At 46.3% G+C, this 13813-nt stretch overlaps 1 protein-coding gene across 1 annotated transcript in view; it reads right to left on the reverse strand.

Moving 5' to 3' along the window:
* The window catches only part of LOC109865854 (cadherin-23), a 555430-nt gene that overhangs the window by 206068 nt on the left and 335549 nt on the right, over positions 1-13813 (reverse strand). Inside the window, exons 15-17 of the mRNA XM_031799369.1 lie at positions 7938-8002; positions 7550-7787; positions 2318-2423 (exon numbers count right to left, since the gene is read on the reverse strand). Of these exons, the coding sequence (XP_031655229.1) occupies positions 2318-2423; positions 7550-7787; positions 7938-8002 (409 nt within the window). The remainder of the gene's footprint in view (positions 1-2317; positions 2424-7549; positions 7788-7937; positions 8003-13813) is intronic.

Genomic DNA, 13813 nt, shown 5'->3' on the forward strand with positions numbered 1-13813 from the left:
GAAAGCAAGCAGTTTATTAGGCTACAAATGAAATAAGATGAACTTCACAGGATGGTGAAAGTGCGCTTTGATATTGATGCTCCTTTCCAATAAATATTGTGGGTCTTATTCTGCTGACATGATGATAGATTCTTGACTGCCATTTGACAAATAAAAATATTCTCGCTCTAATCGACAATAATTTCATCATACAGAGTAGGCACATGTGTTATTTAGGGCGGCAGGGTAGCCTCGTGGTTAGAGCGTTGGACTAGTAACCGAATCCCCGAGCTGACAAAGTACAAATCTGTCGTTCTGCCCCTGAACAGGCAGTTAACCCACTGTTCCTAGACCGTCATTGAAAATAAGAATTTGTTCTAACTGACTTGCCTAAAGGTAAATACAAATTTAAGGCAAAACTATTGTTAGAGTTAAAAATGAGATTGAAAACTATTGAAATTTAGATTTTTATTCGGAACATGAAAACTTACAGTGGGGCAAAAAAGTATTTAGTCAGCCACCAATTGTAAGTTCTCCCACTTAAAAAGATGAGAGAGGCCTGTAATTTTCATAATAGGTACACTTCAACTATGACAGACAAAATGAGAAAAATACAGAAAATCACATTGTAGGATTTTTTCATTAAATTATTTGCAAATTATGGTGGAAAATAAGTATTTGGTCACCTACAAACAAGCAAGATTTCTGGCTCTCACAGACCTGTAACTTATTCTTTAAGAGGCTCCTCTGTCCTTCATTCGTTACCTGTATAAAAGACACCTGTCCACAACCTCAAACAGTCATACTCCAAACTCCACTATGGCCAAGACCAAAGAGCTGTCAAAGGACACCAGAGACAAAATTGTAGACCTGCACCAGGCTGGGAAGACTGAATCTGCAATAGGTAAGCAGCTTGGTTTGAAGAAATCAACTGTGGGAGCAATTATTAGGAAATGGAAGACATACAAGACCACTGATAATCTCCCTCGATCTGGGGCTCCACGCAAGATCTCACCCCGTGGGGTCAAAATGATCACAAGAACGGTGAGCAAAAATCCCAGAACCACACGGGGGGACCTAGTGAATGACCTGCAGAGAGCTGGGACCAAAGTAACAAAGCCTACCATCAGTAACACACTACGCCACCAGCGACTCAAATCCTGCAGTGCCAGACGTGTCTGAAGTATGCTAGAGAGCATTTGGATGATCCAGAAGAAGATTGTGAGAATGTCATATGGTCAGATGAAACCAAGCAGTTATATTTTTGGTAAAAACTCAACTCGTCGTGTTAAGAGGACAAAGAATGCTGTGTTGCATCCAAAAAACACCATACCTACTACTGTGAAGCATGGGGGTGAAAACATCATGCTTTGTGGCTGTTTTTCTGCAAAGGGACCAGGACGACTGATCCGTGTAAAGGAAAGAATGAATGGGGCCATGTATCGTGAGATTTGAGTGAAAACCTCCTTCCATCAGCAAGGGCATTGAAGATAAAACGTGGCTGGGTCTTTCAGCATGACAATAATCCCAAACACACCGCCCGGGCAATGAAGGAGTGGCTTCGTAAGAAGCATTTCAAGGTCCTGGAGTGGCCTAGCCAGTCTCCAGATCTCAACCCCAAAGAAAATCTTTGGAGGGAGTTGAAAGTCCGTGTTGCCCAGCAACAGCCCCAAAACATCAATGCTCTAGAGGAGATCTGCATGGAGGAATGGGCCAAAATAGCAACAGTGTGTGAAAACCTTGTGAAGACTTACAGAAAACGTTTGACCTCTGTCATTGCCAACAAAGGGTATATAACAAAGTATTGAGAAACTTTTGTTATTGACCAAATACTTATTTTCCACCATCATTTGCAAATAAATTCATTAAAAGTCCAACAATGTGATTTTCTGGAATTTTTCTCATTTTGTCTGTCATAGTTGAAGTGTACCTATGATGAAAATTACAGGCCTCTCTCATCTTTTTAAGTGGGAAAACTTGCACAATTGGTGGCTGACTAAATACTTTTTTGCCCCACTGTAAGTGAAAAATTGCATTTTGTGTGCACTACATCATCACGCACTGATTTTTATCCACAAGAAAATCAATTTGGTGGAAATACATCACGAGTGGGAAAATGAGCATATTTTCTTCATGAGGATTCTAGAGTATTCACATTAAAATCTGTCCCAATTGGATGGAAGCCTAGATATGTGGTTGTCCCACCTAGACATCTTAGGATAAATGCACCATAGTGCATTCGCTTTGGACAATGACTAAAATGTAAAATGTAAATTCTATGTGTGCATGTGTCTGTGTTTATTTGCGTGTATGCGTGTGCCTGTGTGTGTATGCTGACCTGCGTAGCCCTCCACCATGGTGATTCTGAAGTAACTACGGGACGTAGACACTGATGTGATGGTGTAGGTCAGGAAGTTGTTAGGGGGAGAGTCCTCATCTGTTGCCTGAGAGAGAAAGATAGTGATTACAAGTTATTATTTTTAGAATTTTGTTATTACAATGTATTTAACTCCAGTGCAGTTGTAACATTGATGTGTTGGCAATATTTACTCAATGTTTGTCATGCCAATAAAGCGGTTTCTATTTCAATTTGACAGGGGGAAAAGAGAGGGGGGATAGAGGAAGAGGAGCGGTGGAGAGGAGAGGGCGAGGGGGAGGGGGTTTGGAGAGGGAGGTAGAGAAAGAGTGAGTGTGCGAGTGAGTCAGCGATAAAATTATTACACTTGAATGAGACAGACAATGTTTGTAGGAGTTTGGATGCACAGTATCAGTGTTACAGTGTTAAAGCCTGTGGATAAGACAGCAGGCTGTCAGTGTGTTATTGGGTAGATTAGAATTTATGCCCATTATTAGCATACCAGTGTTAAAGATGAACTCTCAAACTTTGTATAATTTCATCCAGTAGTTTTGAGAGTGGTGCTCACAAGCCAAAAGTGGTCCCTGTTTTATGTGTAATATGCCATCAAATTGTATACTACGTCATCAACTTTTTGGGGTGCAATTCGCATGATATTTTAGGTAATCCAATCTGAACTATACGTTACGTTGTTCTTAAGATCCTGGACTGCATATTTAATATTGAATGAACACCAGTGAAGCAGCAGAGCAAACAGGGAAAAGCCAGAAGTGTGAATGTCCCATGCCAATGTGTGTGTCTATCTCTCTCTCTCTCTCTCTCTCTCTCTCTCTCTCTCTCTCTGTGTCCCATTCTAAATTAATCCAAACAACAATAACACTCAGAACTACAGCTGGAATGGATAGAATATTAATCCTGAGGCATTAACAGTCATTGGAGCTTCCTAGGGCCCATCTCTATATCTCTTAATCTATCTTGCTCACCTTCGCACCTCTCTCTCGCTCTCTCTTGCTCACTCTCTCTTCAAATACTTTATGATAAGGCATAACCCTCCAACCAACTGAGAGGGGTGAAAGATAAACAAAGAGAGGAGGAGGAGGAAAAGATAGGGAGAGGAAAGGAGAGACGGAAGCAGGGAAACAGAGACTCTGGGAGGCAAAGAAAAGGCATCATTTGTAATGAGAAAGGGATTATGTGTGTGGGGCTGAAAGGGAGAAAATCTTTTGTGTGCTTTGTGTCAGAGTATCCCCTTCCCTATCATCTCTCACTCCTTTCCTTTTGGGTTCACAGTACCCCTTGCTCTCTCTCTCTTAGATCCAGGGTTTTCAGAGGCTTGGGGGTCTGGTCATTGGCAAATCCATAATCGCTGACACGCACAATTTCCACTTGCTGGCTTCCTTATTTCTCTCAGGCATCATATTAATAGCCAGTGTTTAAGGTTAGCTCCGTCTAATCAAATACAGCAAATAGACCGTTCAGTCCCAGCTCACATACACATTCCCGCACGTGCACACACACACACACTGCAAATAAAGCACGGCGGGAGACCCTGAAACATGCTGAGCTGTACCAAGTCCCAAATACCACCCTACTCCCTATTTAGTGCACTACTTTTAACCAAGGTCAAAAGTAGTGCACTAAATAGGGAATAGGATGACCCAAAGGTAAAGCACTAAATGGGGAATAGGCTGAAAATGTACACTCGAATTTGAGCTCAGGTTCATCCTGTCTCCATTGATCATCCATGAGATGTTTCTACAACTCGATTAGAGTCCACCTTGGGTAAATTCAAATGATTGGACATGATTTGAAAAGGCACACACCAGTCTATATTAGGTCCCACAGATCAATTAAGAGTGCATGTCAGAGCAAAAACCAAGCCATGAGGTCTAAGGAATTGTCTGTAGAGCTCCGAGACAGGATTGTGTCGGGGCACAAATCTGGGGAATGTTACAAAATATGTCTGCAGCATTGAAGGTCCCTAAGAACACAGTGGCCTCCATCATTCTTAAATGAAAGAAGTTTGGCACCACCAAGCTGGCTGCCCGGCCAAACTGAGCAATCGGGGGAGAAGGGCCTTGGTCAGGGAGGTGACCAAAAATTCGATGGCCACTCTGACAGAGCTCTAGAGTTCCTCTGTGGAGATGGGAGAACCTTCCAGAAGGACAACCATCTCTGCAGCACTCCAACAATCAGGCCTTTATGGTAGTGTGGCCAGACGGAAGCCACTCCTTTGTAAAAGGTGCATGACAGCATGCTTGGAGTTTGCCAAAAGGCACCTAAAGGACTCTCAGACCACGAGAAACAAGATTCTCTGGTCATATGAAACCAAGATCGAACTCTTTGGCCTGAATGCCAAGAGCCACATCTGGAGGAAACCGGGAACCATCCCTAGAGTGAAGCATGGTGGTGGCAGCATCATGCTGTGGGATGTGGGAAACTCCAGAGTGCTCAGGACCTTGGACTGGGGCGAAGGTTCACCTTCCAACAGGAACAACGACCCTAAGCACACAGCCAAGACAACACAGAAGTCATTGAATGTCCTTGAGTGGCCCAGCCAGAGCCCGGAATTGAACACAATCGAACATCTCTGGAGAGAACTGAAAATTGCTGTGCAGCATTGCTCCCCATCCAACCTGACAGAGCTTAAGGATCTGCAGAAAAGAATGGGAAAAACTCCCATACAGATGTGCCAAACTTGCAGCATCATACCCAAGAATACTCAATGCAGTAATCACTGCCAAAGGTGCTTCAACAAAGTACTGAGTAAAGTGTCTGAATACTTCCAGTGGTTGCTCCTATAAAAGTTTTGCGATTATGCTGCGGTATTTAGAGGTCATTTGTGGTTTAGTACTGTACCCTGCATCACCACTTCATTGCTACAGACCAGGGCAAGGGGGAGTTAGAGCACTGATTATGCTTTTGTGTCTCTAACTGACAATGAATGGGCGACATAAACCTAAATAGAAACTGATAATTGTGCACAATTTCAGTATTGCTTACTAAAACTGTTGTTACACTGTTGTTACACTATTTTTTATTTTTTAATTGTGTTAGGATTATTTTGCTCTAGTGTAGCCCACTCCTGACCCATCACATTGTACAGCGCCTGAATGGTGCAACGGTCTAAGACACTGCATAGCCGTACAAGCTGTGTTGCTACAGATGCTGGTTCAATACCTGTGCGGGCCTCAACTGGGAGACCCCTGAGATGACTGTAGGTTTTGGTTTCTCCCCCTCTAAAAATAGAAATAAAGAATTTGAAATAACAAACTGGCTTTATTTACAAATTAGTAACAATGTCTTACCCCATGTTCAAGAATGGCCCTTTTCTCGCTCATTTTACGTGATTTGAAAACGAAAACATCTCCAAAATATTATTTTTTACACAAAGCGATTATTTCTTATTTTTATTGTTAATTTAGAATGATATAAAAGCCCCTTGGATATTCTCACAGATATGTTATTAACCCTGTTATTAGCAGGAGATTATATATTGGTCATATTGGTCATGGCTTCCGAGTGGCGCACAATGGGATTGCCTTGCAGTTCTCCAGCTGTATCCATTGAAAGCGTGTGAGGTTCAAGGCACGAGAGCAGGGAGCATGGGATGGGCTGCAGAGCCGCGCACAGAAGACGGGACCTAGCCCATGGGGAAGGGAGGAGGAGGAAGGGAAAGGGGGGGGGGGTGGTCCCCCGCCACACTGGGAAGCACTTTAAGGGGAATTGCACTAATAAAGCGCTGACGAGGGAAACGTTCCCACTGTTCTTAGTGCCAGTCTGCACATTCAAACTAAAACAATGTAACTAAGAGAGGCATCTTTCCGCTTTCGTTAATAAAATAATTATAAAAATAGTATTTCAAAATGCCGATGTTTATTTAGTTAAGGATCCATAACAAATTACTATGGAATAATTTTGATTCTACTTTTTTATTTAATTAGGCAAGTCAGTTAAGAACAAATTCTTATTTACAATGATGGCCTAGGAACAGTGGGTTAACTGCCTTGTTCAGGGGCAGAACAAAAGTTTTTTATCTTGTTAGCTCGGGGATTCAATCTTAGCAACCTTTCGGTTATTGGCCCAACTTTCTAACCACTTGGCTACCTGCTGCCCCAAAACACTGAATTACAGAAATATCCTCCAATCCTCTATATGTAATGATTGACGGAGAGTCATGTCATATTTTTCGATATACTGTAGGCAACTTGAATCTCACTAGTGTTGAGTAATATGCTGTTAAAAGTGCTGTAGGTATTAATTATTTAAAGAGTATATTGAAGTCAGAAGCAATAAGATTTGAAGCAATAGCCTACAACTATTTAGCTCCGTTTAGCACAGCTCTGAGACAAGCATGGTGACTGGACATTTTTATTTTGACCGAATCTCCGTTTGGGTATTGGTTAGACTACAATTATACAATTGGAATAGAAACACCATAATATTAATACAATTATTGAGCAAAATTTATTAAAATTGTCCCATCTACTATGTTCTTACAAAAATGTATTTTTTTTCAATTCTCTAGTACAGACACTATTGAAGGCTATCAAATGCTTCTCAAAGATGCTCTCTGGTGGTCAAACTAGCACTAACTAGCATTAATGGTACCAGTGGTTAGCACTTAAATAATGTGCCATAGGATTCCGCGGCACCACGCAAGCTCCGGTGCCGCAAGCTGCAACTTTTAAAGGACAAACTGTGTTATTTCCGGATTTTATTTGTAATAAATTAGAAAAAATGTCTGAAAACCTGTTTGTGCTTTGTCATTATGGGGAATTGTATGTAGATTGATGAGGGAAAACAACTATGTGATCAATTTTAGAATAAGGCTGTAACATAACAAAATGTAGATAAAGGGTTAAGGGTTCTGAATATTTTCCGAAGGCACAGTATGTGTGCATGGACACATGCACACATGCGCATGCACACACACATAGACAAGCTCCACTTAAACGGTGTATCTGAAATCGAAGAGGGCAATCGGCTTGGGTAAAAATGAAGAGAAAAATGACATCAAAGCAAAAGTCAACTTGATATGGGTCTCAGGGTGTATCCTTTGTGTCACAACTTAGACCTCCTCCTCCTGCCCTGGTGTGTGTGTGTGTGTGTGTTTATGTCTATCTGTCTATCTATGTGTGTGTGTGTCCGTGTGTGCTTGTGTCCATCTGTCTATGTGTGTCTGTGTGGTTTTATGTGTGTGTCTTCACCTACCCTGAGTCGGGCCACCTGTTGCGCAGCCTGTTCGTTCTCTCTCAGTGAGCCCATGTAGGCCTCCTTCTGGAAAAGGGGTGTGTTGTCATTGACATCCAGAACATTGACCCACAGCCTGCCCGTGGTCTCCTCTCCACCCCCGTCCCGGGCCAGCACGGTCAGAGTGAATCGACGCATCAGCTCATAGTCCAGATTGCCCCACAGATGCACCCAGCCTGTCTCAGGGTCCAATGAAAACCTGGGGGAGAGGCATGTGACAGGACAATAACAATACACAGCATTCAACAAATTAGACTTATTTAAATTAAAATACTATCATGCCCTTTGATAAAAGGTAGGAGAGTTCATTTATATGGTTTCTCAGTCTGTGTATTTAGGTGTGTCTTACTGTTCAGGCTCATCACTGAAGTAATACCGCACTGTCCCAAACGTGCCAAAGTCACCGTCTATAGCCTGAGGAGAGGAACGAAAGTGATATTATTCAATGTTTGTATGCATGTATGCAGATTGAAGAGAGAGGAGAAGGGAAAGGCACCAGCAGTCTTTGGGTGACAGTGACACACACAGGGACACATGACAGACCAAGGAACACATTTAAGCATAACACCCCACTGGATATTCAATGGATGGTCCTACAGTACACCCCCTAAAAACGCTAAGGCTGAATCATAAATGACACCCAATTTCCTACATAGTGCTGTGTGAATAGGGTGCCATTTGACTGTGGCGTTGGATTCCCTCAAAACAAGTAGAAGAACAAGAAATAAGGTGCAAATCAAACCACCACTATGCAAGTAGGGTGTTTACACTTTCTGGTGAAGCAGGTGTGAATGCAAAAAAATATACATAAAAAACAACATGTTTTGGTATATAGCTGAGGGATGTGACCAAGAAATGTTACCTCTATCCAATTCAGATTCACTGACAGTCCATGACATCCACATGCTAGTTAAAAAATATTTGGAAGCTATACATAGTTTCTTTACATTATTTTTGTTTGTAAATAATTTAGTAATAAATATATATTTTTTGGCAATAGGCCATTTTGTGAAATAGTCCATGGCCGTCAGCACCCAGCGGTTTCCACTGTCTGTGGTGGGGAACGGCCCTACTACATCCACTCCCACCCTCTCCATGGGTGCCCCCACTGGGAACTGTTGGAGCTGAGCATGAGAGCGGCCTGGGGGGCCCTTTCTCACTGTGCAGTTGTCACAGCGGCGACAAAAGTCCTCCACATCCCTCTTGTGCTGCCCCCAGTAAAAGCCCTGACGGAGTGTTTTTGTGACCCCAAAGTGTCCAGTCTCCACCCCCCCATGAGTACTCTGGAGCACAGCCTCCCACAATGCTTTTGGGACCACCACCTGCCACCTCTCCTCTCCCATAGCTGACTCCTTCCATGCCCGCTGTAGCACGCCACCAGCCAGCTGCAGTCTCTCAAACTTTCACCACAAGCCTTTGGTCGCGAGTGAGAGCGCTGTCACCTCTTCCCATGGTGGCCTCATCTGCGCCTCTACCCACTGTAGCCCTGGCTGTAGGTCTGTGTCCCGTCCCTGCTGCTGCCCCCATTCAGCCACGTCGGCAGTCTGCAGCTCACAGCAGACAGGCCCGCTCGCCCGACACACTGTGGCACAGACCCCCTCTGCACACAGCTCTCTCTCCCGTCACTCTCTCCACTCACAGTGGCGGCAGCCGTCTGCAGTACAGGGCCGACGGGACGTGGCGTCGGCGTTGGAGTGGTGTGCCCCTGCCCTGTGCACCACTGCGAAGTCATACGGCTGAAGCTCCTCCAACCAGCGTGCCACCTGCCCCTCTGGCTCTCTGAACAACATGAGCCACTGGAGAGCAGAGTGGTCAGTCCTTACACTAAAGGGCATTCCACCCAGGTAGTACTTGAAGTGTTTGATGGAAGCCACAACAGCCAAGAGCTCCCGCCGGGTGACACAGTAGTGGCGCTCATGTTTGTCAAATGTTTTTCTGAAGTACGCCACCACTCCCTCCCCTTCTGGCCCCACCTAGGCCAGCACCCCACCCATGCCCACATTGCTCGTGTCTGTGTCCAGGATGGGTCAGGGGGGGCAAGCACGGGGGCCTCGATCAGTGCACGTTTCAGGGTGTTGAACGCCTCCTCACAGCGACGCTTGAGAAGCCCCGTACAAAACTCCTGTAGTACGAGGCAAGGCCCAGGAAGCTCTTTAGCTGACGCTGGTCGGTGGGTGTGGGCCAGTCTCTGACAGCCCCCACCTTGTCCTCCATGGTGCTGGTCCCCTCCTTCTCCACTTGGTGACCCAAAAAGGACACCTCTCTCCTCATGAAGTGGCACTTCTCGGGGTGGAGCTTCAGACCTGCGGCAGCCACCCTCTTCAGCACATGCCATAGCGCCCCCAGGGCTGACTGGAAGGAGCTGCCATGGGCCAGGATGTCGTCGAGGTATACCAGACACTGCTGTCGGGGGATGCCATCCAGCACCCTGTCCATCAAATGCTCAAAAGTAGCTGGGGCGTTGCACAGGCCGAAGCACAGGACCTTGAACTGCCAGTGTCTTCTGTTAGTGGAGAATGCAGCTTTGCCTCTGGCCTCTGGGGAGAGGGGTACCTGCCAGTAGCCACTGCGGAGGTCTAGTGAGGAAAACCAGGAGCACCCCCTAAACCAGGTCCAGCGACTCATCGATACGTGGTATGGGGTATGAGTCCTTCCTGGTTACCTCATTCAGCCACCTGTAGTCCGCACAGAACCTCAGCTTGCCACCCTTCTTCGGAACCATGACGACTGGCGCCGCCCAGGGGCTGTCTGAGGGCTCGATGAAGTCTGCCCGCTGCATCTCCAACACAGCCTTGTCTGCCGCCTCCTGGCGTGCCAGCGGGATACGGCGGGGACGCATCTTGATGGGTCGAGCATCACCTGTGTCGATCTCATGCTGCACCAGATGAGTCTGAACCACCTCTTCCTCACTCAGCGCAAAGATGTCTCTGAATTCAAACAGCAACTGCCACAACCGTTTCTGCTGCTCGGGTTCAAGACCAACACAGTTCCTCCCCCATATCTCCCTCACTGCAGACAGTGTCCTCTCCTCTCCCATCTGGGGTAGCTGGGCTGGGGGGGTGCGGCCCGGGCTCACAGAGGGCTGTGTCATGGAGGAATGTAACACACAGCCGTAGGTGACAGGGAGGCTGGGGAAAAGTCACACACAGATGTGGGGGAGCCATGAGTCTCTGCTGCTTTAACTGTTGGAGTAAAGGGTTTGTTGGGTTGCGTGAATGTGACATTAGGGGGGGCCATGGTGACTGCCGGCCCTCCATGGAAGCTCAGTGTGCCCCCATTTAGGTCTAACTGGCAGCCTGTGCTCCTAAGAAAGTCCAACCCCAGTATACAAGGGTCCTGCACAGCCGCCACCCACACAGGATGACGCACAGACCTGCCCCCTACTGTCAGAGTCATTAATCCCTTCCCTTTCATGGGTGCCAGCTCCCCTGTGACTGTGCGGAGCTGCACAGTTGTGGGCTCACACTGAGTCCAACCTGGCACAATATCTGGCCTCACCAGGGTTACTGTGGACCCAGTGTCCACCAGGGCAGAGCAGGGCACCCCCTCCACAGTGACATGACAAAAGTCCCGACAAAAGTCCCCAACACAGGTCCGGCCCACCACAACAACAGGCTCCATCTGCTTGCCCTCGTCTGCTTCTGGGGGAAGTAGAGCCTTGCTTCCCCGTCTGTGCTGGTGGGCTCCTCCTGAAGAAGATGGTGGTTGGGATGGAAAGCAAGGGGTCTAAACTACCCGGTCTATGCGGACCCCGAGTCGTTTCCCTGAGCTCTGGGGGACATGGGGCAATATCAGCGCAGATGGCCTGGCTGGCCACAACTCCAGCAGACCCTGGGAACAGGGTGTGTGTTTTGTGCCGCCTGTAGCGACACAGCACCATGAGTTATGTCATTTCAGCCACTCATGCAGGCTTTTCAGTCTCCGGGCTGCTCTGCCCCCTAGCTCGCACAGAGGGTCTGTCTCCCTGCACCCCCACCAAAGCCCCAGCTGAAGCCCCAGCCCACACCAGCTCCCTCTCCAAAGCCATCTCCAAGGCTATCATCAATGACTCAGGATGAGCCAACTGGGTCTGTATGCGCAGCTCCGTAGGAGAGAGCGCCTGTATGAACTGGTCCCGTGCTAGAGAGGCTCTCAGTGTCATTAGCTAGCACCTGTAGAGGCTCTCCAGGCTGCCTGCGTCTATTACTCAGTTCGGAGCGCAGTAGCCCGGGCTGTACACAACTGTCCATAGCGCCTCCTCAGTGCTCCCACTAAAGCACCATAATCATGTCTGTCCTCGGGGCTAATCAATATCAAACAGGCCAGAGCTTAATCCGTGAGGCATAAAGCCAACTGCAGTGGCCTTTCTTCATCCGACCACCCCCTAAAATGAGCTAACAGTTCAAACTGAGCATGAAAAGCTTCCCAATCCGCCTTACCGGAATCTTAACAGATACGGACGCAGCCGGTAACTGGGCGAAGCCATGTTTGTTTACATCCTGAGCCCCAGATTCCTCGTCCCGCCGGGTCGACGTCACCCCTTCGGTCCGCCCACTACAATCCGCGCGAAACACAGTCGACGAAGGACTCATGCCCGCTTCAGCCACCATCACTCTAACGTCCTCCCTCAAGCGGCCTCTGGGCTCCGACGCCCTGGCGATCTCCTCAGCCAGATCCTCAGACATCCATGCACGCACACCTCCTTGGCCATAATCATTCCCTACCTTCCCTTTTGTATTCCCTCGAAGCATTTTCAACCCCCGTTCTCACCTGTGGTAGCTAGCCACATAAAGCTAGCTGACTAACTTTTATCAACGTTTTTACTTCTGACACCAATGTAATGGCCTGACTAGATCATAAAGGAACAATTGCCCAGACAGAGGATGAGTTTACGAATCGACGATTTATTAAACTAACTTTACACAGGCTACTGTTTGGCCGTAGCCCACGCCAAATAAATGAAAGATAACCCACAAGCCAATCGTGACCTTCTCTTGTGAAGCTCAGACAAAAGAGAGAGAACAAAGGCTTAACCTGGTCTTAACTTCTTGGATATAGGGGGCGCTCTTTTAATTTATGGATAAAAAAACATACCCGTTTTAAGCGCAATATTTTGTCACGAAAAGATGCTCGACTATGCATATAATTGGCAGCTTTGGAAAGAAAACACTCTAAGGTTTCCAAAACTGCAGATATTATCTGTGAGTGCCACAGAACTCATGCTACAGGCGAAACCAAGATGAAACTTCAACCAGGAAATGGGCAGAATTTTTGAAGCTCTGTTTTCCATTGTCTCCTTATATGGCTGTGAATGCGCAGGGAATGAGCCTGCCCTTTCTATCGTTTCTCCAAGGTGTCTGCAGCATTGTGACGTATTTGTAGGCATATCATTGGAAGATTGGCCATAAGAGACTACATTTACCAGGGGTCCGCCCGGTGTCCTTTGTCTAAATTGGTGCGTAATCTACAAGCTGCACGCAGTCATCCAGTGATTGAGAGGAGAGAGGAGGCTTTCAACGAACGATATATCATGAAGAGATATGTGAAAAACACCTTGAGGATTGATTCTAAACAACGTTTACCATGTTTCAGTCGATATTATGGAGTTAATTTGGAAAAAAGTTCGGCGTTTTGAAGACTGAATTTTCTGGGTTTTTTGGTAGCCAAACGTGACGCACCAAACGGAGCAATTTCTCCTAAACAAATAATCTTTCAGGAAAAACTGAGCATTTGCTATCTAACTGAGAGTCTCCTCATTGAAAACATCTGAAGTTTTTCAAAGGTAATGATTTTATTTGAATGATTTTCTGGTTTTTGTGAAAATGTTGCCTGCTAATGCTAACGCTAAATGCTACGCTAGCTGTGCTAGCTGTTACACAAATGCTTGTTTTGCTATGGTTGAGAAGCATATTTAGAAAATCTAAGATGACAGTGTTGTTAACAAAAGGCTAAGCTTGAGAGCTAGCATATTAATTTAATTTAATTTGCGATTTTCATGAATAGTTAACGTTGCGTTATGGTAATGAGCTTGAGGCTGTATTCACGATCCCGGATCCGCAAGAAGTTTTTAACTTCCAATGCTCCATCCCCCTGCCCAACCCCCCTCCACGCCACTCCGCCAACCGCCAGGATGCCCGGCAGCAGAATATTCAAGGCATTCCTGTGATTGGAAGATAGCAGGTTGATTGGCATGTCGGACCCTTTGAACACTGGGTACTGGTAAGTACAACAAAACCACCTACTAGC

The sequence above is a fragment of the Oncorhynchus kisutch genome, linkage group LG20, assembly GCF_002021735.2.
Source record: "Oncorhynchus kisutch isolate 150728-3 linkage group LG20, Okis_V2, whole genome shotgun sequence".
NCBI classification, from domain to species: Eukaryota; Metazoa; Chordata; class Actinopteri; order Salmoniformes; family Salmonidae; genus Oncorhynchus; species Oncorhynchus kisutch.